Source organism: Arachis ipaensis, chromosome B9, assembly GCF_059453495.1.
Source record: "Arachis ipaensis isolate K30076 ecotype BB chromosome B9, ASM5945349v1, whole genome shotgun sequence".
Taxonomy (NCBI): Eukaryota; Viridiplantae; Streptophyta; class Magnoliopsida; order Fabales; family Fabaceae; genus Arachis; species Arachis ipaensis.
Window position 1 is genome coordinate 17,583,816 of NC_142444.1, and position 27,827 is coordinate 17,611,642.

At 36.5% G+C, this 27,827-nt stretch overlaps 3 protein-coding genes across 3 annotated transcripts; all 3 read left to right on the forward strand.

Moving 5' to 3' along the window:
- The first annotated feature begins 1,206 nt into the window (after positions 1-1,206).
- Positions 1,207-2,056, forward strand: LOC148543891 (replication factor A protein 1-like). Its single transcript, XM_088498358.1, has 4 exons — positions 1,207-1,356; positions 1,471-1,738; positions 1,825-1,921; positions 2,026-2,056. The coding sequence occupies exons 1-4, from the start codon at positions 1,207-1,209 to the stop codon at positions 2,054-2,056; spliced, it is 546 nt and encodes a 181-aa protein (XP_088354484.1).
- Positions 2,057-2,402: 346 nt separating this feature from the next.
- LOC110267113 (uncharacterized) lies at positions 2,403-3,650 on the forward strand. Its single transcript, XM_088498022.1, has 5 exons — positions 2,403-2,531; positions 2,667-2,821; positions 2,938-3,067; positions 3,164-3,364; positions 3,492-3,650. The coding sequence occupies exons 1-5, from the start codon at positions 2,481-2,483 to the stop codon at positions 3,648-3,650; spliced, it is 696 nt and encodes a 231-aa protein (XP_088354148.1). The 5' UTR covers positions 2,403-2,480.
- Positions 3,651-8,280: 4,630 nt separating this feature from the next.
- On the forward strand, positions 8,281-20,174 carry LOC110266772 (uncharacterized). Its single transcript, XM_021111777.1, has 6 exons — positions 8,281-8,388; positions 8,474-8,594; positions 9,004-9,627; positions 18,444-18,632; positions 18,746-19,698; positions 19,755-20,174. The coding sequence occupies exons 1-6, from the start codon at positions 8,281-8,283 to the stop codon at positions 20,172-20,174; spliced, it is 2,415 nt and encodes an 804-aa protein (XP_020967436.1).
- The last annotated feature ends 7,653 nt before the right edge of the window (positions 20,175-27,827 follow it).

Consider the following 27,827-nt stretch of genomic DNA (forward strand, 5'->3'; position numbering starts at 1 on the left):
AAGAAAAATGCAGTCGATGAAATTCACGCCTGAGATAGAGAGCACCACGCCCGAGACAGAGGAAGGAGAATCGCAACCGCGCCTGAAAGAGAGCGAAGGAGAATCGTGCCACTGGAGAGAGAGAGAAGGAGAGTCGTGCCACTGGAGAGAATCACCATTGAAAATGAGGATGAGGAAGGAGAATCACCGTCGGAGAGTGAGAGTGAGAGTGAGAGTGAGAGTAAGGGAAGTAGAGAAGAAGAACGTTATTTCAGCGAGCGCGTGAGAGTAATATTGAGAGTGAGGTATTTATTTTTAGGTTTTGAATTTTGTATTTTGTATTGTATATGTATAAAAATACAGTGGCTGAAAGTGGTGTGCATGTAGCACAACCGAAAATAATAATAGTACACGATTGAAGTATACTCTCTATTGTTATTAACGGAGATCCCAATGGGAGATCGTAACTAGGAATGGCAATAGCAATGGGTGTTATTGGGCGGAGTTTTGGGTATCTATAGATATTAATTTTTAAAAAATTTAAAGAAAAATGAACACAATTATAATATACTTTAAATATAAATTTAACATAATTTATATATACATAAAATTTTCAATATACACATTAAAAGAAAATTAAATAGAAATAATTTTCAAAATAATATAGCATCAAAATAATGATGATGTGATTGACAAATTTTTATTGATGTTTGTCTATACTTTTTTTCCCATTCATCTGCTGTTTCGAATGTATCCCTACCTAACACATTTACCAACTCTCATTGCCATGAGTAGAATCATTGTTTGGGGTAGTTGATGACTGCCTTCCCTATGGTTTAATGACATGTAGGTGCACTGTAGTAGGTATGGTGTGATATCTCAATTTTTGGTCCCTATTTCTTGATTTCTTGAAAGTTTCACCTGTTTTTCCTGTTTTTGTGTTGGTTCAGATTTTGCTCCTATGATTAGTTGTCTCTATGCCATTGAATGGAGATGCATATGGACTGAGATTTTGTTTTCCCTCCATTTCCATCCTCAATTTGAATTCAAAAAGGTGAGCCTTGTGTCCTAGATTTTTTCTATAAAAGGATGGTTGGTGAACCACATTCAATGCACAAACATTCTGCTGTGTTCTATTTCCTCCTAAGCTCTGTCTATTTCAGAATTTTTTTGTTTACATTTTGATCTATTTCATCAACTCTGTTTATCTCCTTTCTTTTTTCTGCAATGCCTCCTCCATTTGATATGATTTCTAAGATGCATCCTCCTAGAGAGGCTTGGAGGCTGAAAGTTAGGGTTCTAAGGCTTTGGGTTGTACCCTCTTTTGGTAACCATGAGGTTCTTAACTCAATGGAGATGATTCTCCTTGATGAGCATGTTAGCCCCTATTAGCTTCTCTTTTAAATATGGTGTTAGTTGTTGTTTTTTAAGTTTTCAACTTTAAATTATGTGTTTCACTAATCTGATTTTGTTCTTTTGTTAGATTTCCAGTGTGAAAAAATTCAAGCTACAATTAAGAAACCATTCCTTAATAGGTTTAGGGATCATATAGTTGAAGGTCAAGTTTATAGAATGGCATACTTTACTGTTGTGTCAAATCATGGTAGTTATAGAGCAACTTCTCATGAATTCAAATTGGTTTTTCTTCACCAAACCACTGTTGTAGCTGTTGATGAAGATGTTATCCCTAAGACTTATTTCAACATGTTTTCTTTTTCTGAGCTGCTGAACATGACCCAAGATTACGATTTTTTAGTTGGTGTGTATCTCTTCTTGCTATTCTATTATTCAAGTTTTTTTAACAAATTCTTTGAATATTTAATAGGTTGTGTTTATTTGGAATAGATGTCATTGGTTTTTTAACTTCAGTGGGAGAAGAGAAAGAATATGCAAAAGAGGGGAAATTTGTGAAAATGATTGTGCTGGAATTAACTTCAAAAGAGTATGTTGATTGAGTCATTTCTCGTGGTTTCTCTTTATCTTTTAATTATTTTTTCCTTATTTTCTGTTTCATTCTTTGTCATCTTTTGAGTTCCAGTCTTACAGTGTGATGTGCATTGTTTGGAGACTATGTTAATCAAGTAAATCATTTCCTTGCCTCTGGCTATGTGGAGCAGCCTGTTGTTGTCATTCAACTTGCAAAAGTCAAGTTCTTTAGGGGTACATTGTTTGTTTTCTAAATATCTCCTTGCTACTCTAGGTGTTGTCTCCAATAAACTTTGCTAAACTCTTTCTGTATTGCTGTGTAGGTCAAGTAGGTCTTCAAAATGTGATGTATGTCACTCAAATGTTATTTAATTCCTGAAGTTGTTGAATTCAGGCAGAGGTTATCATGGTTTATTTTGTTGATTTTTATTGTATTCTTTATTTACAACCAATCTGGAGTAACAAGTACAAGTGTCTGCCATCATTTTTTTAGTATGATTGAGCAAGGTGTCAATGGTACCCAGCCACTGTTTATTGCAAATGAGGGTAAAGTTGTCTCCTTGGAAGATGATTTCATGCGTTTAACTAGAAAATGCACTATTGAAGAGCTTCAAGATAACAATGAGGTTGTCTTCTTTTGAGTTAGTTGTGTTTATGTTTATTTTATACACAAATGAACTGAAAAAGAAAATCAAAGAACAATTTCCAGATCTGTTTTTTCATTCATATTGTTAACAAAATTTGAAATGCCCATTGCATAGGAGGGTTCTTTTATCATTTTTGGTACAATCCGAGGTATTGTTGAGGATGGAGGTTGGTGGTATTCTGCGTGTGTGTGTGGAAAGGGTATCTATCCTCAAAATGGTGCATATTACTGTGATTTTTGTTTGAACCACATAACTAATGTGACTCCAAGGTCAGAAATTTTGTTCAAAATGTCTTTTCATTTTGTCTTGTGGATTGTTCATAAAAATAATGTTTCTTGGTATTATTTATTCCAAATCATTGTGTTCCTTTTTTTTCTCTCTGCAGATTTAAAATTAAAATAACACTTGAAGATCATAGTGGGGAGGGTATTTTCCTTCTCTTTGATCGTGAGGCATCTTATTTGCTTAAGAAATCATGTGCTGACTTGTTTACTAAGGTTCAAAGAGATGCAAGTGTATGTTCTTAGTTTTCTTTTGTGTGTTGTTCACTTTATGGGATGTGATATGTTTTATTCAAACTATGTATTTCTTATGTATTACTTTAAAAATAGCTTATATGTGGGGATACTTATCCTCCCATATTCCAAGGGCTCATTGGAAAGAAGTTACTGCTGAAGGTTGATACCAAAGGTGCCACACATGATACATTTTATGGCACTTTCCGAGTTAGGAGAATATGTGATGATCCCAATATTATTGCCATGTTTGAACTTCTCGATTATGATGCTGATGACGAGTCTACTCCAAAAAAGGTTACATATACATATAATTATTTTTAGATTGTGTAAATTCATGATTCATTTCTTTTTTTTTTATTGTGCTGTAGTGAATTTTTGTTATGGTCTTATCTATTTTTAAACTCTTTTGGCATATGAATAGGAGCCTGATTTAGACAAATTTGTTCCCTGTGGAAAAGGGGATATTGGTATTAAGAAGGAGTCATCAAAGACTTTTATCAAAAGTGACAAAGTTACTGGTGAGTGTTATGGGATTTTATCTAAATCCCCAGTTCTTATAGATTTTCTGGCTGAAAAATAGCCTGCTGTTTCTGGAGGGACTGAGTTTGCTGCCTTAATTAATGGTGAAGATGTAAAAGATGAGAAAACACCCAGCAATGATACTGTTAGTGATGATCTTTCTGCTGAACTGGATATATTACTTAGCTCACCAGAAAAAGAAACTCAGGTACTGTTATATAATATTTTTTTTCTCCTTCCTATGTGTGCTATTTCTAAATGGATTTTGCATTCTTGAGTGAGTTTCATAGCTTTTGTTAATTTCTTTGTCATAGGAGGTGTTGTCCCACGTTCTCGATGCACCTTCCCAATATGGAGAGAAGCTTATTCATGAAAATCATGTTGTCACCTCGAATGGCAAGAGGAATTTGAATCCCCAATTTGAAGAGGCAGCTGCTGATGTAGATGGGCGTGGGTTCAAGATTGCCAAGGTTAATGGAGTTTGATTTAAGGTGTGGAATTGAGCTGCTGTGTCTAGGTGTAGGTGTTTTATATAGTATATCTATAAGTATTTAGGAAGGCTTGTGATTCCAAATAGATGGAAATGTAATCATGCTGGCTGGATGCTGTTTTGATTTGACTTTTTTGGATTGTGTCCAACAAATAGGATTGTCAGATATAGGGGTTTTCCTTTTGTGTTGGCTCGGGCCATATGCCAACTAGGTCTATTCTCAACTCCTTCTTTTGTAATAGTGACTTTGCTAGGGATTGGACACATTTTCAATGTTGTAGCCTGTTTAGGTTACATACTAGGATATGTAGTCAGTTGTTGGAATCCTCCTTATCATAGGAGAGATAGCCATATGTAATTGTGTATATCACTATCAATATTTTAATGAAATGCAACAGTTCTTATTTGTATTTGTTTATTGTTGTACAACTTTATCTTTTCATGTCAATTAGTTATTGGTGTTGATTATAATACTTTATTTTTTTCATTTTCTGCGTTATCAAAGGTGTGCATGGTTATATAAGTTCTTTGTTGGTGTGTTTCACAAGTTCTGCTCCCAGCCACCCCCCCTTTTTTTTTTCACCTGTTGCTTATAGGAACTTAACAATGTAGATGTCTTTTTGGCAATGAATTAGGGGTAGTTCTTGCGATTTATGTTTCAACCTCTTCTTTTGTTTAGTACGAGTAACAAAGATGTCTCATAATTCTGTTCGTGCTAGAGAATATAGGCAAAATTCTTTGAAAAGAAAGCGAATAGAAAGTGACCATCGAAATGCAAGAGGTCAGTACTGAATTGACCTTCGTGATATTTTTAGTGTTTTATGCTCCAATTTTCAGTGATTTGATATCTATGGGAGTCTTTGTAATTTATTTTCGTTTTGTAATATTTTAGAGGTCCTTGATTTCTCGATGCCTGCTCTCTCTCTGAATGATTATATGGGTAATTTTTATTGCTCTACCTATATTTTTGTAGTTAATCTTTGTGTTTCTAATAATTTATCTGTTTATTTTATATGTTTTCAATGTTTCTATTTTTTTTTATTTTTTAGAAAATTTAGTTGAGGTGTCCCAGAATGTTAATTAGAGTTCAAATCTTATTTTGCAGGTATAATAATATCTTTAAGTATTTTATCCCTGTCCAATTTTGTTTTTGTTAAATTATATTTTAAGTTATTTTGATTTATATCTTATAACAGATTGGTTTGTTGATTTATTATTGTTTTTTTACGCTATTACACCTAAAAGATTTACTTTAACTATTAGTAACGTAGAGAATTCCTAATTAAACATATGACCAGACTTCTGTACTTGGTCTCTTTTTAATTTGACAACTCAATTAATATTTGTAAAATCAAACATGATATAATAATTCTAAATATCATTTAAAATAATTATAATAATCCTAAATTGTGATAAGTTGTTATTAAATTAGCTAACATAATCGTGAAATTGTTTAGTTGTTGTTGTTTACATGGCTGAAAGTGATTAAAATAGTTAATAATTGATTCAAAGCGCACAGTTACTGAAGGTAATTAGATTAGCTAGCGTAAGTCTGACCAGTTGTCGCATGTGGTTGAAATAATTAATGCCATTATAAAATTCTTTATGGAATCATTTAGATCAGTAGATAGGTTTAATTTATATAGTTTTTTCAAACATACACAAGTACTAGATGTTATTAAATTGTTTAATTAGTGTTTATTCTTGTCTTGGACAATATGAAAAGTTTTTTGGTTATGTGATTGGATTCATATAATTAGTTAATTAATTAACTTTTCTAGCTAAATAATAGACGAGGGGTATTTGTTGAAACTTTCTTAATTTGATGTCATAATCAATAGTTGTATATTAAAAAAAAGTTTAATTATTCTGTCTGTTCCTCTAATTTTTGGAAATCTTCTATTAGTTCCATATAAATATTTTTTCTTTTAGTTCTGTTCGTCAAAATTTTTTTTTTTAGTTTTTTCAATTATGCCTCTCTTGATAGTGATTCAGTCAATTGTATAAAGAGATGTTTACAACAAAGAATATGGTGCATGGATTCAATTAAAAGAAAAAGAAAGCCTTGGCAGCCAATTAAGAAAAAATATTGTGCAATGACTCAATTAAAGTTAAAAAAAATATAGGCACTTGGTTAAAAATTTTACAAAATTCTAAGGACCAATTGAGTCATTAACGTCTAAAAAAATACAAAATGATTCTAATAGTAATTTAAATTATTTAATTTGAACCTTGATAGTTAGTATGGGTGATTAAAATAATGAAACAAAGTCTATTCTAATGTTAACAAAAATCAAACTGTTCTTGAATGTACATTTAGCTTTATTTATATTTAATTAGTTGATAAATCAATGTTTAATTTTAATTGGTTTTCATAGTTTATTACATTTTTAGTGTTCAGTTTGCATGCTGATTATTAGATAATTAATTGATTTCTTATTTCATCATTAATTTTTTTTATATTTGGTTGTCGAATATATATTTACATAAGTTTGTGTTATTTTAAATCAAAATGGATGATATAGACCAATCAAAAATATATGATCCTTCGATAAATTTATTCAGTCAAGTTGGTTCTGTTATTGATCATCCTCTGTTCTTGCAAAGTGAGATATAAGGTACGCTCTCTTTCTTAAATCATACATTATTCAAGAATAGTAAAATAGAATTCTTATTTATTTAGTGCTAAAAGATTCCATTGTGCTTCTGTGATAAGATATTATTCAGTCAGTGTAAAATAGAAATAGTGTTTTGTGATATATTTTTCTGACAAAATTTAAAGGAGTCAAGTATTTAGTCTATATTATATCTGTATGCTAATGGTTTATTCATTTTATGTTGAATCTATTTCGTGTCATATAATTGAGATGAAATTCTTTTATTGTTGTGCATATTTTTTTCGAATTTATCTTTACCAGGTTGCCTTGATGTTGGTGATCCTAACTATGAATGTTCAATTTGTGGCGCATGTTTCTGGTTATTAGAACGTGTTGAAAGAGACTCTACAGTTAATCGTCCTGTTTTTACTGTTTGTTGCTCAAAAGAAAAAATTCAGTTACCTTATCTCCGAAAGCCCCCATATCTGTTATATAATTTGATTAACGGACATGATAGCAAGAGTTTGTACTTCCAAAAAAATATTCGATCTTATAACAGTATGTTTGCCTTCACGTCTCTTGGCGGTAAGGTATTGGATTTAGTGAATGATGGGAGGGGTCCACCGCAGTTTATAATAAGTGGTCAAAATTATCATCGGATTGGAAGTTTGCTCCCAAATGCTGGTCAGGAGCCTAAATTTGCGCAGTTATATATATATGACTCTCAGCATGAGATAATGCATAGGCAGTGAATCTTTGGGTATGTGTGTTTGAAATTTTGTTTTTTAGTCTTTTTATTGTATTTTCTTGATGTTTTAGTGTTATTTGTATTGGAAAACAGGTTTATAGCTGTGATTTGATAGTTATACTGTGTTTTGTTCCAGTTATAATGTGTTATTAGTCATTTTTTGCTAATAATGATATATCAAAATATATTACAATTGTATTCTGTGTGGTTTTTAAATATATTTTTGTGGTTAATGTATATTTGTTTTAGGCAAACATCTGAGATAGATAAAGAATTGATAACTGAGTTGTTGCAAATGATCGATACTCATAATGTTATAGCACAGTCATTTCGAAGAGTCAGAGAATTCTATCAGTGTCATCCATCTGAGATTTTCTCTTTGAAGTTGTATTTGCAAAGGAACGTTGATCAAAGAATTTACAGTGCTCCCTCTTACGATGAAGTTGCTGCTTTGATTGTTGGAGATTTTGATTTGTCCGATCATGGTCGTGACATTATTGTTCGATCTACTGGTGGTCAGTTGCAATGTATTTATGAAACTCATGCTCTGTATTGGCCCTTACAGTATCCTCTGTTGTTTCCATATGGCGAGGATGGTTACCAGCTGAACATTGGTTATCGAGGTGAACATCCTGGATATGTTCCTAGAAGGAGAACAAGGGTTTCCCTTAGGGAATTCATATGTTTTCGTCTCCAGATTAGGGAGCACGAAGATGGAATTATTCACAAGTGTAGGCGGTTATTTCAACAATTTGTTGTTGATTGTTTCACCATGATTGAGTCCCAGAGGTTGTATGAGATTAGAATGAAGTAAAGTACAATTAGAGGAGAAGTCCTTCAAGGAATAGAGGGGGCTATGCGTCGTGGCGATGATGAAGCTTCTTCAATTAGGACACGAATCATTTTGCCTTCTTCATTCAATGGTGGTAGAAGTTATATGTTTAACCGTTGTCAGGATGCCATGGCAATTTGTAAACATTTTGGCTATCCAGATTTATTCCTCACTATTACGTGTAATCCAAATTGACCTGAATTTTAGCAATTCACAGAGCGAGAGCAAAATTCCCATCGCTGATCGTCCTGATATCTCTTGTCGTGTGTTTCATGCCAAGTTGAAGTTCCTGCTTAGCGATATCAAGGAAGGTGTGCTTTTTGGTCCACTTAATGCAGGTATATTCTTTTCTCGCTTAGCATTTCAATTTCTGTCTGTCGTCTTCGGACATGTAGTTATCTAGCTTCTTTAGGATGTTTTTGTATTTTTTAAGTATGTATACTATTGAGTTCCAAAAAAGAGGTTTACCGCATGCACACATGTTACTTTGGCTTAACGGGGAAAGCAACTTACAAAGTGTTGAAATTGTTGATGAATTCATCTGTGCCGAGCTACCCAATCCCCAGAAATTTCCATCTCTTTATAATGTCGTCACCAAGTACATGATCCATGGTCCCTGCGGTCAACTTAGACGGAGTTCTCCTTGCATGAAAGATGGTAAGTGCTCAAAATTTTATCCGAAAAGATTCATTGACCAAACGAGCTTTGATGAAGATGGATATCCAATATATAGACGTCGTAATATAGGTGTGACAGTGAAGATCAATGATGTTGATATTGATAACAGATTTGTTGTGACCTATAATCCACTGCTGTTAATGAAATATCAAGCTCACATAAATCTTGAGTTCTGTAACAAGTCAAACGTCATTAAGTATCTTTTTAAGTATGTCAATAAGGGTCCGGATCAGGTGACTGCAATTGTTGGAGAAACATATGATGTTGGTGAATCTTCTCATGTGGTTGATGAGATCAAACAGTATTACGATTGTCCTTATTTATCACCGTCTGAATCCATATGGAGAATTTTTGCTTATGATATTCACCATAGATGGCCATCGGTACAGAGGTTGACTTTTCACTTGCCGAACCATCAACATGTTGTATTCGATGATGCTGATATCACTACTCATGTTTATTTGCGCAACAAAGATTTGCTGACAATGTTTACGAGTTGGATGATGGCCAACAGGCGGTTCCCGGAGGGGCGGTCTTTAACATATGTTGAATATCCAGGCAAATTTGTTTATTGTTTGAATAGCAGGGAGTGGAAGCCAAGACAGAGGGGATTCTCAATTGGAAGATTGATTTTCGCTCATCCCTCATCTGGTGAACTTTTCTACATGCGGATGCTTTTGAATGTGCAGAGAGGTTGTAACAGTTTTCGAAGTATAAAAACCGTGAATGGTGTTACTGATAAACCCATATTTCATGAGTTCTTTTGTGCTTAATTTGAGTGATTTATACAATCTTTCACCTACTTATTCACATTAATTGCATGGTTTTACTTTCCCTTCCTTATTACGTGATGTATGTGAAAAACATGTTTCCTAAGCTTTAAAATTAATTATTTTAATTACCTTTATTTCCATTCGATGCTATGATTAGTGTGTTGAGTAGTTTCAGATTTTCTAAGGCAGAATGACTTAAAGGATGGAAAAGGAAACATACAAAATGGAAGGAGAAGGAAAAACGGAGCTTTAAGGAAACTGGTATCCACGCGACCGCATGGACGACGCGATCGCATGCCAGAAGCGAAGATGCAGCGACGCAGCCGCATGACTGACGCGACCGCGTGCCTTAAGCAGAACGCACATGACGCGGTCACATGACTGACGCGACCGCATAAGCGACGCGATCGCGTGACAGAGGCCACGCACCAGAAATTACAGAAAACGCTTATAGCGAGTTCTGAAGCCCTTTTTGGCCCAAATCCAAGTCCAGAAGGCATAGACCAGAGGTTATGAAGTGAGGGAACGCATCCATTCAGAGAGAGCTCGCATATTTTATTTTTCAATGATTTAGGTTTTAGTTGAGAGGGAGATCTTCTCCTCTCTCTCTTAGGATTTAGGATTTCTTCTTGCTTTAAGAGTAACTCTCAATCCAGGTTTTACGTTTCTTTGTTTTAGCTTCCTTTTACTTTTATTTATTCCAGCACTTGAATTGATCAGTGAATTTATGAATTTATTCCATGTTATAGATTGTTATTTGAATTAATAATATTTGAGGTATTTTCAGTTTATGATTGTTCTCTTTGATTTAAGTTACCATTGCTTCCCATCTAAGGACATTTTTATTATTCTAGTAATTTTACTTTTTCCCCTTTTGGTCCTGGTTAAGAAATCAGTAAATCAACAGTTATCAAACTCAACATATTTGATAATCGTTATCTTGCTAATTGAGCTGAACTTAAGTAATCCCAACCTTTTCTTAGGAAATAAATAGGATTCAAAGGTCAATTTAATTAGTCCCTTGACTTTCCTTTGCTTTAGTAAAGGTTGACCAAGTGGAATTTAGATTCAACTTTCATTATAGTTGAGAGAGATAACTAAGTTGGACCTCTAATTTCTCTTACCTTGCCAAAAGTTTGCTTTATAGTATTTATTTATTTTAATTGCCATTTACTTTACTTGTCATTCAAATCACTTGCTTCTCACCTTTTAAACCCCGCTTACAACCTTAATAGCCAATAATAAGAACATACTTCCTCGCAGTTCCTTGAGAAGACGACCCGAGGTTTGAATACTCAGTTAACAATTTTGATAAGGGGTTTGTTACTTGTGACACCCAACACGTTTGTACGAAGGGATTTTTGTCGGTTTAGAGACTATATCTACAACGCGACTGTTTTTATGACATTCTTTACTGGCAAAAATCCTAACGTCAAAATGGCGCCGTTGCCGGGGAACTGCTAACGTGTGCCTTATTATTGGTTATTGTAAATATTTTTCTTTTGCTTGTTTATTTATTTTTGTTTTTCCTTTTTATCTTTATTTGCTACTATGAACTCTCACCCCTCTCGCTTTGAGTTTGGTTCTAATATTGTTAAAGGAAATAGAGGTTACAGCAGGAATGTGCATCAAGGTCAGACCAATCAAGGATGGATGGAACCAAGAGGATCTAATCAACCCTTTTGGCAGCAAGACCCTTCGAGATATCCTGGACAAAGACCATTCTACAGTGCATACCCAGATGAAAGACATGGTGGACAACCTTGTAACTACCAACAAGCCCCACCCCGTGCATATAAACCATCCTTTCAACATAACCTCGAACCACCACACTCACAAGCTTCTCTTCACCATTCGCCACCATATGATCCTTCCCTACCCCGCTACCAATCCAACCGCTCCCAATCACCACCACTTTCCTTTGTATCATGTCCAAGTCCAGCAACCCAAGAAGCAGAGGCTCGCCTAAAGGAAACGGTAAGTAAACTTCAAACAACCATTCGACAACTGGAGCAAGTAGCAATTCAATGGGTTTCTAGGCGATCAACTACACAAGGATCACCCATAATTCCATGTGGACAGCCCAATGAAGAGCAGAGCATGAAGGAAATACCAGAAACTCCAGTGAACAAGACAGAGAATGAATTTGTACTAGAACAATTAGAAGAAGCTGTCGTTGTTCAAGAAGAAGAGTTGGTTGAAGACCTAGGAGATGCTGAACTTCCATGGGAATCCAGAATTGAGGAAAACTCCATCCAGGATGCTACAGTTGATGCTAAGGAGGATACTGTACAATCTCCAAGGCAAGTCGTTTATGAGAAATCAGACGGAATAATCCCAGAAGCAAATTCCCTTGATGATGATAGTCACAAGTCTAGCTCTCTTGGTGATGAACTTGCATCCGCAAGTGAATTCTCTGAGATCGAAGAATCTTTCCCAAGTGAATATGAAGATGATGCGGAGGTAGATTTCTCTCAACCTCCAATCTATGACTCAAGTGATGAGGAAGACATAGAAGACTTTGACCAGGACACAGATACAATTGAAGATCTTTGCAAAGAAGTGGAGGAATTCACAGAAGAGCACAAGGAAATGGAACTTGCAGAACCACCAAAAACACCTATCCCAAGGCCATTACTACCTAATACAAGCTTCAAGTGGGTACAATCCTTAACTTATAACTTTACTTATTCACTTGAATACAGTTTGCTTGAAACAGATGGCCAACTTAGAGCTCTCTGCGGCTTTAAGAGTAAGAGGGAAATGGCTCATACTCAGAGCTGGTGCACAAGGTTCAATAAGGTTCCACGCTTCACCTCGAAGTACACGGATTGGTATCATGCTCAATTGCATGGATCACGGAGAATGTTTGGTCACCACGGTGAGATTTTACTTTTTAAACTGCCCGGATGGAGACATGTAGATCAAGACGGAGGCGGATTTAAAAGCAAGGCTTGGAATCCTGGAGTTTATTCTAACATTTGTCACCCCGGGAGCCTAACAATATATTTGAAGCTGTTCAGAAGCTTTGCGTGCCTAGTTTGGGACCCCGGAGGCTATTGGCATTCCAAACACTGGTGGAGATTTTTGGACGAATTTAAACATAAACCACCATAACAGGAAACTCCTCCAATGTCCAACTTAAGGACTTTAACTAAAAGTGCTAGGTGGGAGACAACCCACCATGGTATGGTCGCTTCTTTTTCAATTTATTTCTTGTTAATTGCTTTCATTTTTCCTTTTTCATTTTAATATTAAACCTGGAATCATGCATAGCATTCATGTTAATCATTGCATTCTGCATTTTTCATGCATATATATATAAAGAAAAAAAAAGGGGGTGCACGACGCGACCACATGCCCTATGCGATCGCGTCAAATTGCGAAAAACACCACCCGCGCGACCGCGTGACCCACGCGGCCGCGTGATATATATCAGCGTAAGGATCCAACGAACAGAAAGTTAGGCTGGAATCGTGCGGCCCTTGTGCGTTTCGCACAAATTGGCCCACGCGATCGCATGCCCCATGCGATCGCGTCACTTGCACAATACCAATCCCACGCGACCGCGTGAGCGACGCGATCGCGTCGCATGGATTACACATCACCCCAAAAGGAGACAGAGAGTTGCGCTGAAACGGCGCTGGAGTCGTGTGTTTAGCACAAATTCCAGCGACGCGATCACGTGACCCACGCGATCGCGTCACCCCTCTCCCACCCGTCTCATGCGATCACGGGCCCCACGCGATCGCGTCACTCCCATTTTTCACCCCAACCACGCGACCGCGTACCCCACGCGGCCGCGTGGATTCAAAGATATAACCCCCCAGCCACGCGAACCCTATCAGTCGCGCAGCCCCCCACCCCCAACCCTCTTCTCCCTCCATGCTTCCTTTTCTTCCAGCCACCACCCAGCACCACCCAGATGCCGCCACCGTCCAGACACCGCCGCCGTACCACCCCCACCCCTCCCCCTCTTTCTTCTTCTTTCTTCTTCTCTTCTCCCCTCTCTGCCACTGCCCTCCGAACCACCACCCACCACCGCCGGCATTCCAGCCATTGCTCTAATGCACGATTCTTCATGGCGGGAGAAGAACTTCACACAGCAGGAAAAAGCTGACCAGCTGCTCCCTGCAAATGATCCAATAAAATTTGCAAACCGGTACTGTGAGCTGAAGTACCCGGCTTTTGCAAACTCCAGGAATCTATACCTAGAGCGAACTCTGAAGATTCCAGAAGCACTCCAGCGGTACACCACTGAGCAAATCAAGCAAAGGGGCTGGTTCTTTCTGGAGAGAACACTGACAGAGGTCAACGCATCTTGGGTCCGAGAATTCTACTGCAACTACTACCTCACCACCCTAGATGCCGTAAACCTGAGAGGAAAACAAATTCTGGTCACTGAGGAGGCCTTAGAGGACATTCTCCAGCTCCCAGCCAAGTCCGATAAGCCTGATGGTTATTCAAAGGCTGAAGAGGACATGCGCCAGATGCAGTTTGATTGGGATGCTATGAAGGCACGGATAGCTCTCGACCCGACTGTTCCTTTGGAGATGGGTCAGGACACCACCATGCCTAGAGGGATCAAGAGAGCGTACTTAAATGATGAGGCTCGGTTATGGCACCAGATCTTGAGTAATTATGTGATGCCGAGTACTCACGAGACGGAGATCCCGGCTACTATGATCACCCTCCTTTGGTGTGTGCTGGAGGGTAAGGACCTTTATCTGCCACGTTTCATTCGGCACTATATGGCCAGGGTCCACGTCCGAGGCACCCTCCCTTTTTCGTATCTAGTTACAAAGCTTGGCCGTCGAGCTGACGTGCCATGGGAGGTTGCCGATGAGAGACCACCTGCGGCGGATTGCAGGAAGATCATTCCGCACAGCTGGAACTTCGTAGCTTTGGGCCACAGACCACCACCCTTCACTGCGACTGATGAGACAGCCCCACCGTCCGCTGGACCCTCTTCCTTCACTGCTGCACCACCTACCCCTGCTACCACCACTGCACCTTCACCTGCCACAGAGCCCGTCTATCATCTGGTGCACCGCTTGTTTCGACGACTTAATCAGATGGAGCGTCGCAACAAGCAACGCTATGAGCACCTAAAGCTGATGATACGATCCGGTGACATCCCCTCCGAGCCTGACACACCATCCGAGGCATCTGAGGAGGAGGCGGATGCGCCCGAGGCAGAGACCCATCCCCAGGGAGAGGTAGTGTCGGCCGCATCACAGGCAGCGGTCCCACATTAGATTGAGGCTGCGGATCTTGAGATCCCGATCCAGTCAGCCCCGCCTCTACAACAGCCAGACTCCCAGCCCACCACCACTGAGACTCTAGCTACCATCCCTACCATTGATGACACCCCTTCACACCCGGCTTGATTGAGCATCGGGGACGATGCTTCCTTTTAAGTGTGGGGAGGTCGCCATCTCTGGCGTTTATTTTGGTGAACCACTACATCTTTTTTCTTTTATTTTGGATATTTTTCTGTATTTTTATTTTTACTGTTATTTTCTGAGTACTTATACATTGCTTTTATGTATTTTTACTCTATTTTCTGCATTTTGCATCTTTAGTTCATATTTTAGCCAATTTAGTTTATTTTAGTTATTTAGTTTAGTTTGCAATTCTGATTTATTAGTGGATTAATTAGTATAGTTTACCCTTTTTAGCATAAGATAGTATAGTTTAAATTGAAAAATATAAAAAGGAAGTAAGCTAGGAAATTGAACATAACAGATTTAAATCCATAAACCTTGTATATAGCATTACATGATGTAGTTAAGCTGACAATATTTCATCAAGGAGGAACATTAAAACTTTAAAAGCCACCCTAAATATTTTTTTTATGAGAATAATGGGAATGTTCAACTAAACCTGCATAACATATATGAATGATATATGATGCTTGAGTTAGAGAACACACAGCATGTGAGTCTTGAGCTTAATTGTATGGTTGCATTCAAACCATAATTTCATTTCTGTGTGTTTCGCTTCTTTTTATTCTGATGTTCTTTACTTTGCCTTAATCTATATGTCCAATTATAGAATATAGAATGTAGATACATATCAAAAGAATGATTGAGGCCATCGTTTGATTTTAGCTCACTTACCCCAAAAATAGCCTACCTTTTACATCACCCTTGTTAGCCCCTTGAGCCTTTTAAAACCCTTTTATTCTATTTAGCCACACTACTAGCCTTAAGCAGAAAAACAAAATAAAATCCCAAGTTGAATCCTTGGTTAGCTTAAGATAGAAAATTATGAATAGATTAGAACATGGGAAACTTATTGGGAACATGGATGATAGAAACAAAAGGGTAGAAGAGTTAAAAGAAATAAAATAAATTTGGGAAGCATGCTCATGAGAAATCAAAATGATTCAATTACCATGTTCACAAAAAAAAGTTATTTTTCAGCATTTAATAAAAGGGGATACAAAAGAAATTCCCCAATGCAAAAAAAAAAAAAAAAACAATGCACATGGGATAAAAATAAAAAGTGAAACATGAGCATGTAAACAATAAGTGGGATAATATGGGAAAATAGGTAAAGAAGTTTTGTTTTGCTAAATATGTATGTTAGGTGAGATCTTAGTCTAATTAAGGATTCACTTATTAGCTCACTTGATCCTATACATAAATCCTTACCTTTACCTTGACCCCATTACAACCTTAATTGAAGACCTCATGACTTTTTGGTATGACTGTACTCTATAATTGTTGATTAGTTAGATGAAGAACAAAGCTATAGAAAGTAAGAATAAAAAGAAAAGTAGAGTGAATAAACCCAATAAACACTGAGTGACTAGAGAGTAAACAGAAAATCCAGTGAGGGTTCAATAACTCATCAACATATATCTGTGCTTAAATTTACTAATTGTTTTGCAAGTTTTTACAATGTTTTCTTTCCCATCTCATTTGCTAAAATGCTTTATTATTTAAAGGTTAGCTATATATATATATACATGACTCCTTGAGAATGTGAATTAACTTGGCTACATGTAAGCTTTATATATGAGTGAATAAATTAGAGTTGCATGATGCATCATTCATTTAGGTAGTTGCATTTAAATTAGGTTGCATTGCATGACATTCCATCACTTTAACCTTAATTATCTACCTTGGATTTAGCATGAGGACATGCTAGTGTTTAAGTGTGGGGAGGTTGATAAACCCATATTTCATGAGTTCTTTTGTGCTTAATTTGAGGGACTTATACAATCTTTCACCTACTTATTCACATTAATTGCATGGTTTTACTTTCCCTTCCTTATTACGTTATGTATGTGAAAAACATGTTTTCTAAGCTTTAAAATTAATTATTTTAATTACCTTTATTTCCATTCGATGCCGTGATTAGTGTGTTGAGTAGTTTCAGATTTTCTAAGGCAGAATGACTTAAAGGATGGAAAAGGAAACATACAAAATGGAAGGAGAAGGCAAAACGGAGCTTTAAGGAAACTGGTATCCACGCGACCGCATGGACGACGCGATCGCATGCCAGAAGCGAAGATGCAGCGACGCGGCCGCATGACTGACGCGACCGCGCGCCTTAAGCAGAACGCACATGACACGGTCGCATGACTGACGCGACCGCGTGGCAAGGAATTGCTTCGAATGACGCGACCGCGTAAGCGACGCGATCGCGTGACAGAGGCCACGCACCAGAAATTGCAGAAAACGCTCATAGCGAGTTCTGAAGCCCTTTTTGGCCCAAATCCAAGTCCAGAAGGCATAGACCAGAGGTTATGAAGTGAGGGAACGCATCCATTCAGAGAGAGCTCGCATATTTTATTTTTCAATGATTTAGGTTTTAGTTGAGAGGGAGATCTTCTCCTCTCTCTCTCTTAGGATTTAGGATTTCTTCTTGCTTTAAGAGTAACTCTCAATCCAGGTTTTACGTTTCTTTGTTTTAGCTTCCTTTTACTTTTATTTATTCCAGCACTTGAATTGATCAGTGAATTTATGAATTTATTCCATGTTATAGATTGTTATTTGAATTAATAATATTTGAGGTATTTTCAGTTTATGATTGTTCTCTTTGATTTAAGTTACCATTGCTTCCCATCTAAGGACATTTTTATTATTCTAGTAATTTTACTTTTTCCCCTTTTGGTCCTAGTTAAGAAATCAGTAAATCAACAGTTATCAAACTCAACATATTTGATAATCGTTATCTTGCTAATTGAGCTGAACTTAAGTAATCCCAACCTTTTCTTAGGAAATAAATAGGATTCAAAGGTCAATTTAATTAGTCCCTTGACTTTCCTTTGCTTTAGTAAAGGTTGACCAAGTGGAATTTAGATTCAACTTTCATTATAGTTGAGAGAGATAACTAAGTTGGACCTCTAATTTCTCTTACCTTGCCAAAAGTTTGCTTTACAGTATTTATTTATTTTAATTGCCATTTACTTTACTTGTCATTCAAATCACTTGCTTCTCACCTTTTAAACCCCGCTTACAACCTTAATAGCCAATAATAAGAACATACTTCCTCGCAGTTCCTTGAGAAGACGACCTGAGGTTTGAATACTCGGTTAACAATTTTAATAAGGGGTTTGTTACTTGTGACACCCAACACGTTTGTACGAAGGGATTTTTGTCGGTTTAGAGACTATATCTACAACGCGACTATTTTTATGACATTCTTTACTGGCAAAAATCCTAACGTCAGTTACTTATGATACATTTTAAGAGGCATGTTCCGCCATGTGATTCTTGATAGATGATAAGGAGTATGTTTCTGCTATTAAGGAAGTCGCTGAGTTAGCGTCAGCTGCACAGCTAAGGAGGCTTTTTGTGATGTTGTTGCTATCTGGTTCCATGGGAAGACATCTGTCAGTTTGGAAACAAACTTGGGCTTATTTGTCTGATGATATTCTTTATCGCAGAAGACATGAGTTGCAATATCCCGGTAAAAATTTTGTTCATGATGAATTTATTATATGACAGGCAAGCACAGACGCACGCACAGAGTATAGAAATGATATTATGGTGCTAATATTTATTAATTATCATTAAACGTAGATCTAACGATGAGTCAGGACGAGTTGCAAATATTTTGTTTGTTGGAGATTGAGAAACTATTACAGAATAATGGAAAATCATTGAGAAATTATGCTGGCATGCCGGTTCCTAATAACTCTTTAGTCTCTCAATTTAGCAATTTGATGCTGTTGCGTGAGTTGCAGTATGATATTGTTTCTTTGACTCGTGAGCACGATGCAAATATCTTAAAGTTAAATGAAGAACAGAGAGTGATCTATGATAAAATTATTGATTGTGTTTCAAATAAGAGGCACGGGTTCTTTTTTGTGTACGGGTTTGGTGGCATTGGAAAAACTTTTTTATACAGAGTTTTGTCAGCTAGATTGCAATCTGAGAAAAAGATTGTTATAAATGTTGCTTCTAGTGGTATTGCTTCTCTGTTGTTACCCGGTGGTAAGACGGTGCATTCTATGTTCAATATTCCTGTTGAGCTTATTGAAGACACTGTTTGTCGGATTAAGAAAGATAGTCCAAAAGCTGAGGTATTCCGATTGACCGATTTGATTATTTGGGATGAGGCACCGATGACTAACAAATTAGCATTTGAAGCGCTCAATAGGACGTTGCATGATATAATGGTTTCGGTCTCTAATAGGAATAAAGATTTACCTTTTGGTGGGAAGGTGGTCGTTCTTGGTGGTGATTTCAGGCAGGTCTTGCCAGTTATTCCAAAAGGTTCTCGTGCTGAGATTGTGATGGCTTCCATAAATTCTTCTATCCTCTGGAAATACTGCGAAGTTTTGCGACTGACAAAAAATATGAGGTTAGCAAGTGGATTGGAACAATCAACTGCTCAGGAGTTAAGGTCGTTTTCAGATTGGATACTTCAAATTGGTGAAGGTCGATCTGGAACTATGGTCAATGATAAACTTTTTGTTGATATTCCTTCTGATCTAATCATTCCTGTTTTGGAAAATCCAGTGGAAGATATTGTAAATACAATCTATCCGAATTTGGTTCAGAATTTTCATGTTCTAAGTTTTTTCAGGATAGGGCAATATTGGCTCCAACTGTCGAGAATGTTGAAGAGATAAACAATTATATAGTTAACTTGTTGCCCGGTGAGGAGAGAAATTATCTCAGTGCTGATTCGATATGTGGTAGTGATGCCTATTCTGATGTTGATGTTGATTGGATAAATGTTGAATTCTTGAATCAGATTAGGTGTTCTGGTCTACCTAATCATTCGTTGAAGTTTAAAATAGGCATGCCTATTATTTTGTTGAGGAATATTGATCCAGCTGGGGGTTTGTGTAATGGGACTCGACTTGTTGTGCGAGATCTAGGGACAAATATGATCGGTGCAGATATTGTTTCTGGTAGCAATGTTGGGGATAAAGTTTTTATCACCAGAATAAATTTGATTCCCAGTGATATGATTATACCGTTTAAATTCCAACGCTGTTAATTCCCAGTTTCTTTGTCGTTTGTGATGACAATCAACAAAAGCCAGGGTCAGACATTATCAACAGTCGGTTTGTTCTTGCGTCGTCCTGTGTTTTGTCACGGTCAACTTTATGTAGCTCTTTCCCGAGTTAGGAATAGAAATGGTCTTAAGATTTTACTTTGTGATGAAGGATTAGTTGATCCTACCAGCACTGAAAACGTTGTATTTAAGGAAGTTTTTGATAACATATAATGTAGTTTTTTGTTATATTTTCCAATCTATCTGTGTAATTTATATTTTTGTTTTGGTCTACGTTTTCTTTAGAGAGGGACATCTTCTTTGAGGTATGTCTAGAATCGTCTCAACCATTTTGTGTGCACTAAATGCACCATTTTTTATGAACCATTAGATTCTATTAAATGAAAATTAAAGGATGTTATGAAAGAAGAGTATTCATACACTTTATAAATATAGAATATATTAGTATATATATACATTAACACCATTTTAATACATAATATTTTAAAAATGGCAAGTATAATCTTTTACTTTAAAATGAATATAAAACATATCAATACATATAAAAATATTTTTCATAAATTAATTATTATACTATACTATTTTTAATAACATAATGTAAGAAATTAAATTATTTTATATTATTTGGAAATAATTAAATTATTTTACATTATTTTACATTATTAAATTATATTTCTCATGGCCACCGTCACTCTTCGAGGCCTCATTCTCGCTTATCTGATTCTCCGATGACGTACCACAACTCTTGTTTGAGCCCTATGCACTTTCACTCTGGCGGCCGGGGCTTCCAAAGCCCGCCACGTCGCTCTCCCAATAGGACTGTAGGTTTCAACCCAGTCGGCCCCAGCGACGGGTTTGGACCGATGAATGGTGACGGTTATGGAGAATACTGGTTCAACACTTACCAGGCTTCTCCTCAGTAGCTGTCTGGTCAAAAGCGACAATTTCAAGGAGTTTCGCCCGGTGAAGTGCTATACTTTTCACTGTGATTTGGATCTTGGTTGCCCCTCTCCTATTATGATTTTTATCATTTCTTACATTTTTTCAGTTCTTTTGAGCATAAGCGGTCATTCTGAAATATATATTTTTGTTATTTCTAAAATATATATTTAAGTAATATATATTATTAGTAGTAACTTTTTTATAATGTCATATATCAATTTTCCTTGGCACCTGTTTACATAATTTGTAAGAAATACGAAAATACAAGTTAGAATATACCTTTCTAATAATTAACAATAGCATACGCGTGGTTTCATCTCCGATGTGGAGAGCTCTCCGCGTTTTAGGTCCACACACGTCCAAGGTGGACGTTCTCCTCTAGCGTGGCTTCTCCTCAGGAAGGGTGCATGTGCTCCTCTCTGCTTTCGTCGCCAGCTATCTTTTCTCGCGATTCCTTCACGCAAGCTCCCTTTTTCACGGATTTGGTTGATCAGGTAATCATCAAATCGAACCCTAGCCCCTTTGTCTTCATCTCCTAATTTCCTTTCCTCTGCCCTACCAAACGTTGTCTACAGCCTCTATTTCTTGGGACTTTGCTTCCCCGTCTTTCATCACAGGTTAGGGATTTTCCCATAGAGTCTCAAATTGAAAATCTGCAATCAATCAATCAGGTACACTCTTCTGGTCCCTTTAGTTCCAAACCTGTTTTCCTCTTCGTCATTTTTCTTTTCCATCATTGTGTATATCTTTGTTATCAAATTTCGTATCTCTTACACTGTTAATCCAGATTTTACTATCTAGGGTTTGTGAATCTGCTAATTTGCAAATTATCTATCTGCTTCGTATGTTTCTGGGTTCGTGTTCTTTTTTACATTCTTTGGAAGTTGTTGTTAATTTGAATATAGTCTACGAATTGGATTCATCTTCTTTATTTCATTGTTTGCAATTTGGTGTTAATTTGATTATCATTTCTCTTTTTGCTAGCGGTTGAATTTTTTGTTGCATGTGGTTTGTCTATTTTATCAATTTTTTGGATTTTATAATGATTACAAAGATGAAATTTCTACTTATGTTTTCTTATATTTATGGATCATGGGTTTGGTTTTGTGAATCATTGTCTAGGTATGGGATTTCTACCTAATCTACTTCCTCAGTGGTGATGTGATTGCCAGAGTTTTCTAGCAAAGTGAGTTTATAGATCCACCCTCTCCTATTCGAGTTTTGCATTCCCATTCCCATTCTCATTCAATAATCCATTTGAATTTTTTGTTATATTGTTTAATTTTATTTTTATATTTTTTAATAAAAACTATTTTATATTTTATCTCTTGCATTTCATGGACATAAAGTTGTTTGTGTTGAATTTAATAGCTTCATTGAGAAAGGAATGGGTGTTGTGACACCAAGATGGCATCACGGTCCTGTGTTATCTTCCCTTGAAAATGTCTTCTGTACACATAATGATGTTCTGCCATATATTCTTCACTGAAAATGTGGGAATCCTTATCAACATATGGGGTTTCTATCTAATCTATTTCATGAGTGGTGATGTGATTGACAAGAATTGATTGATAATTTTTTGGTCATTTATTTGCATTTTAATGAAACCTTTGGTTAGTCAACTCAATTGCATTTCATTTTTTTATTGGTTATGAATCCAATTTTTTTGTTCATATTCAAGAAATCCTTTAACTTCACATAAAGTGAATTGCTGGTTGCATGTGGCTTATGTGAATCATTATCAAAGTATGGGGTTTGTACCTAATCTATTGTATGAGTGGTGATGTGATTGAAAGAAATTGATTGATAGTTTCTTGGTCATTTATTTATATTTTCATTTGATGAAATCTTCAGTTATTCACTCAATTGCATTTCATTTTTTTTATTGTTTATGTGAAAATTATTTTATATTTCAGCTGTTGCATAGACATAAAGTTGTTTGCCCTGCATTTAATAGCTTCATTGAGAAAAGAATGGGCTTTGTGACACTAAGATGGCATCACCGTACTGTTTGTCTAACTAGCAAATCCCCTCCTTCAAAGAGAAATCCATGGAGCAGGTTATCTTCCCTTGAAAATGTCTTCTGCACACTTAATCATGTTCTGCCATATATTCTTCATTGAAAATGTGGGAATCCTTATCAAGGTATGGGGTTTCTATCTAATCTATTTCATGAGTGGTGATGTGATTGACAGGAATTGATTGATAGGTTCTTGGTCATTTCTTTGCATTTTGATGAAACCTTTGGTTAGTCAACTCAATTGCATTTCATTTTTTAATTGGTTATGCAAAAACTATTGTATATTTCACCTCTTGCATAGAACTATAGTTGTTGGCCTGAATTTAAGAGCTTCATTGAGAAAGGAATGGGCTTGTGCCACTAAAATGGCATCACGGTACTGTTTGTCTAACTAGCAAATTCCTTCTTCCTAAGAGAAATCCATCCAGCAGGTTATCTTCCCTTGAAAATGTCCTCTGGACACATAATCATGTTGTGCCATATATTCTTCATTGTAAATGTGGGAATCATTATCAAGGTATGGGGTTTCTATCTAATCTATTTTATGAGTGGTGATGTGATTGACAGGATTTTATTGATGTGTGCCTATAATTTTTTTCACATTCATTTGCTGTTTGGAACCTATGTTTACCTAATACATTTACCAACTCTCATTGCCATGAGTAGAATCAGTATTTGGGGTAGTTGATGACTGCCTTCCCTATGGTCTAATGATATGTAGGTGCACTGTATTAGGCATTGTGTGATATCTTCTTTTTTGGTCCCTATTCCTTGAATTCTTCAAACTTTGACTGGTTTTTTTTTGTTTTTTTGTTTTTGTTTTTTTATCATATTTTCATCGTGTGATTAGTTCTCCCTATGCCATTGAATGGAGATGCATATGGACTGGGGTTTTCTTTTCCCTCCATTTCCATGTTCAATTTGAATTCAAAAAGGTGAGTCTTATGCCCTGAATTTTTTCTATAAAAGGATGGTTGGTGAACCACATTCAATGCACAGGTATTCTGTTGTCTTCTATTTTCTCCTAGGCTATGTTTATTCCATATATTCTGTGTTTATATCTTCATCTATTTGATATGATTTCTAAGATGCATCCTCGTAGAGAGGCTTGGAGGCTGAAAGTTAGGGTTCTAAGGCTTTGGGTTGTGCCCTCTTTTGGTAACCATGAGGTTCCTAACTCAATGGAGATGATTCTCCTTGATAAGCATGTTAGTTCCTTTTAGCTACTGTTTTAAATATGGTGTTAGTTGTTCTTTTTAAGTTTTCAACTTAAAATTATGTTTTTCACTAATCTGATTTTTTTTGTTGCATTTCCAGTGTGAAAAAATTCAAGCTACAGTTAAGAAACAACTTAATAGGTTTAGGATCATATAGTTGAAGGTCAAGTTTATAGAATGGCATACTTTACTATTGTGTCAAATTATGGTAGTTATAGAGCAACTTCTCATGAATTCAAATTGGTTTTCCTTCATTGGACCACTGTTGTAGCTGTTGATGAAGATGTTATCCCAAAGACTTGTTTCAACCTATTTCCTTTTTCTGACCTGCTGAACATGACCCAAGATTATGATTTTTTTGGTTGGTATGTATATCATTGTGCTATTCTTTTATTCAAGTTTTTTTAATGAATTGTTTGAATATTTAGTAGGTTGTGTTTATTTGGAACAAATGTCATTGGTCTTTTAACTTCGGTGGGAAAAGAAAAAGAATATGCAAAAGAGGGGAAATCGTGATGTCTAATATTTTATTTTTGTTATTTTAATCTTTAGGCCAAATTCTAATTTGATGTCTAATATTTTAAATATTTTATTTTAGTCCAAAATAATTTTGGACGAGTTTAATATTATTTCACTCTTAAATTTGATACAAATTCTTTGTGTTAGAAAAGCATAATAAGCAAAAGTTTTTTGTAATGCTTTTTTTTTTCTGTACAAGATATCTCAAACAACTAACCATCAATCATCAGTACTCCAAAATCAACTAAATTGTGAGTACTCTGGGTAACCTGATAGTTTCTGGAATATAATGTGGTTTCATATTCGATGTGGAGAGCTCTTCGCGTTTCTGGCCCGCAAACATCCAAGGTGAACGTTCTCCTCCAACGTGGCTTCTCCTCAGGAAGGGTGTAACTGCTCCTCTCTGTTTTCGTCGTCAGCTGTCTTTTCTTGCGATTCCTTCACGCAAGCTCCATTTTTCATATATTTTGTTTTTATGTATTTCATATTTAATTGTTTCAAAATAAAAGATTCTGTTACTATTTAAAAGATTTTGTATTATAGTATTGTTATTTAAAGTACTTAATTATGCACTAAAATATTATGTATTTATTAGAGTCTATCAATGTTCTTCTTTTATATTAACCATTGATTTCTATGTAATATAATTTAATGGTCTATACAAATATGGCATATTCTATAAGTACATAATTGTTGTGCTCATTTAATGTAAAACCCGGTTAATTAATGGTTAATTAACCATAGATTAAAATATATTCTAGAAAGTGAGAAATGAGGTTTTTATGGTTTAATGTGGTAGAGAAATTTAAGACGAGAATTTCGACACCAATTTTAAAGAAATCGGCCCAAGATTGGACCAAACAGACCAAACCGGGCCAACCGGACCCAATTTGGGCCCAAGGGCCCAACCAAGCCCCCTTTAATGAGAGAGCTCAGCTCTCTCTTCCCTTCCAAACACAACAAACACACTGAAATTCACCATGGGAGGAGAAAGGAGAAGCAAACCCTTGGTTTGATTCAAGGTGGCATAACTTTTCGCTCCGACCTTCGATTGACGCACCGTTTGCGGCCACGCAACCGCGGCGTCGAGCTCTATAAAACTCACCCAAGCAATCTTGAGGTAAGTCACAGAATCCTTTTCGAACTCTCAGCCCTCATTTTCGAAAATTTGTGGGTAAGTGTTGAGATTTTTGAGTTTGGATGTTGTAGGCTCAAATTAACTTGAAGGGAAGGCTTTCTCTAGCTCTCTTGGTCTTTGGGTAAGGTGAGAATCTCAACCCTAAGCTAGAGACTTGAGATTTTGTGATTTAGTGATTGAGTTATTGTGTTTTTATATGATATTTGGCTTAGGCTTTGTATATATGTGTTTTGGAGCTTGATTGGTGGTTTTGGAAAGCTTTGGTGTGGAATCCCAAGCTTGGAAATCTGTTGGTGAGGTTTTGGAAACCTTGGAAGTTGATTTGAGAGTGTTCCAGGTGGAACGAGAATCGGCCAAGGTATGGTTTCGGTTTTCTGTATCTAAAATGTAATGTGGTGTGAAAATGTAGGCTAGAGACCCTAAGATAGGAGTTGAATCATTAATAATGTGGATGGTTTGATATGAATTTCGTTGTCGTATGTCAATTTAGTGAATTGTGGAATGATGATAAATGTTGGTACTGTTTGTGAAAATTGGGTGTGATATGGTTCAATATGTAGAGTTGGTGATAGCATTGAGGCTCTTGTTGAGGAGCATGAGTTGAAATGTGAATTTGTTATGTGTGGATATATATATATATATATATATATATATTGTTGGAGATTGAGGTGTGAATTGTTGATTTTGACGCGGGAATAGTCACCTTGAAATTTGATTAAATATGGTGGAATTGGTGGGTTGATGATTCAATGAACGGATGTAAGTATTTGGTATTGAAACATTGAGTTTGGCTGGTTTTTGAATGAGTTGGTAAGTATATGCTTTGAGATTGGAAGTTTATGAGTTTTAGTAAAAATGAAAATTTGATGAACTTCCACGGATCATATCTTGAGTTATTCTTTTCAAAACTTAATGATTTTTATATCAAATAAAAGATAATTTCATAAGCTTTAAAATGGTTTAAATTTGGTTAAAATCTGAATTTTATGGAAGGAGATATGATTGTGGGAAGTTTGGGCCAAAAATCTAAATTCTGCAACTTCTGCAGAATTTGTGATTTCTGGTTTGTGTGCGAATGCACAGCCCTGTGCGCACGCATACTCGGTGAGAATTTGATCCTGTGCGCACGCATAGACTGGTGCGTACGCACACGCCGAGACAGGGTTGCTGGTGCCAGCGCCAGCATGCCTTGTGTGCACGCGAAACCAACGAAGGATTTCGAGCTGTGCGTACGCACAGGCGTGCACCTGTGCGCACGCACACGTTGGGAATGACGCACTGGTGGCAGGGCTAGCACATGTTGTGTGTGCGCCCCACCCTAAAGATTTTGCTTTCTGTGCGTACGCACACGTCTAAATATTTTTCTGGGCGTGCGCACGCACACCCCCGTGCGTCCGCACGCGACCCATTTCTTTTCTAACACTTTGTTTTCAAGCTCTTCACATTCCCAACAAGCTCGTAACCTTCCGGATTATTATTTCACACTTATAAGCCCCCAATTTCATTCCTTAAGTCTTAATTTGATGTTAAATGCCTAGTGATTGAGAGAAGGCTAGGAAAGGGGTAACTTGTGGGGGAAGGAAAGGGATGTAATGATAAGTATGATGTATAATGATGATGTGAGTGGTTGGGAAGGATGGTGGAGTGCTGAATATGTTTTGAGCCAAAAGGGCTGAGTATGAAATTATGATTGGTAAGCCGGAATGGTTGAGATGTATACTAATGTATGGCTGTGATTTTTGCATATATGCTGAATTGATGATTATTATGACTGTTGCACTTCACCTATCTGAGATATG

What these genes read in the sequence shown, in the direction of transcription:
- LOC148543891 (XM_088498358.1), top strand. Translation starts at nt 1,207, where the DNA reads ATGCCTCCTCCATTTGATATGATTTCTAAGATGCATCCTCCTAGAGAG. An exon ending in TGATTCTCCTTGATGAGCAT is followed by an intron (nt 1,357 to 1,470) that starts GTTAGCCCCTAT and finishes TTAGATTTCCAG; the next exon opens with TGTGAAAAAATTCAAGCTAC. An exon ending in CTGGAATTAACTTCAAAAGA is followed by an intron (nt 1,922 to 2,025) that starts GTATGTTGATTG and finishes CCAGTCTTACAG; the next exon opens with TGTGATGTGCATTGTTTGGA.
- LOC110267113 (XM_088498022.1), top strand. Translation starts at nt 2,481, where the DNA reads ATGCGTTTAACTAGAAAATGCACTATTGAAGAGCTTCAAGATAACAAT. An exon ending in AGCTTCAAGATAACAATGAG is followed by an intron (nt 2,532 to 2,666) that starts GTTGTCTTCTTT and finishes CCCATTGCATAG; the next exon opens with GAGGGTTCTTTTATCATTTT. An exon ending in ACGAGTCTACTCCAAAAAAG is followed by an intron (nt 3,365 to 3,491) that starts GTTACATATACA and finishes GCATATGAATAG; the next exon opens with GAGCCTGATTTAGACAAATT.
- LOC110266772 (XM_021111777.1), top strand. Translation starts at nt 8,281, where the DNA reads ATGCGTCGTGGCGATGATGAAGCTTCTTCAATTAGGACACGAATCATT. An exon ending in GCTTTTGAATGTGCAGAGAG is followed by an intron (nt 9,628 to 18,443) that starts GTTGTAACAGTT and finishes GATTCTTGATAG; the next exon opens with ATGATAAGGAGTATGTTTCT. An exon ending in ACATGAGTTGCAATATCCCG is followed by an intron (nt 18,633 to 18,745) that starts GTAAAAATTTTG and finishes CATTAAACGTAG; the next exon opens with ATCTAACGATGAGTCAGGAC.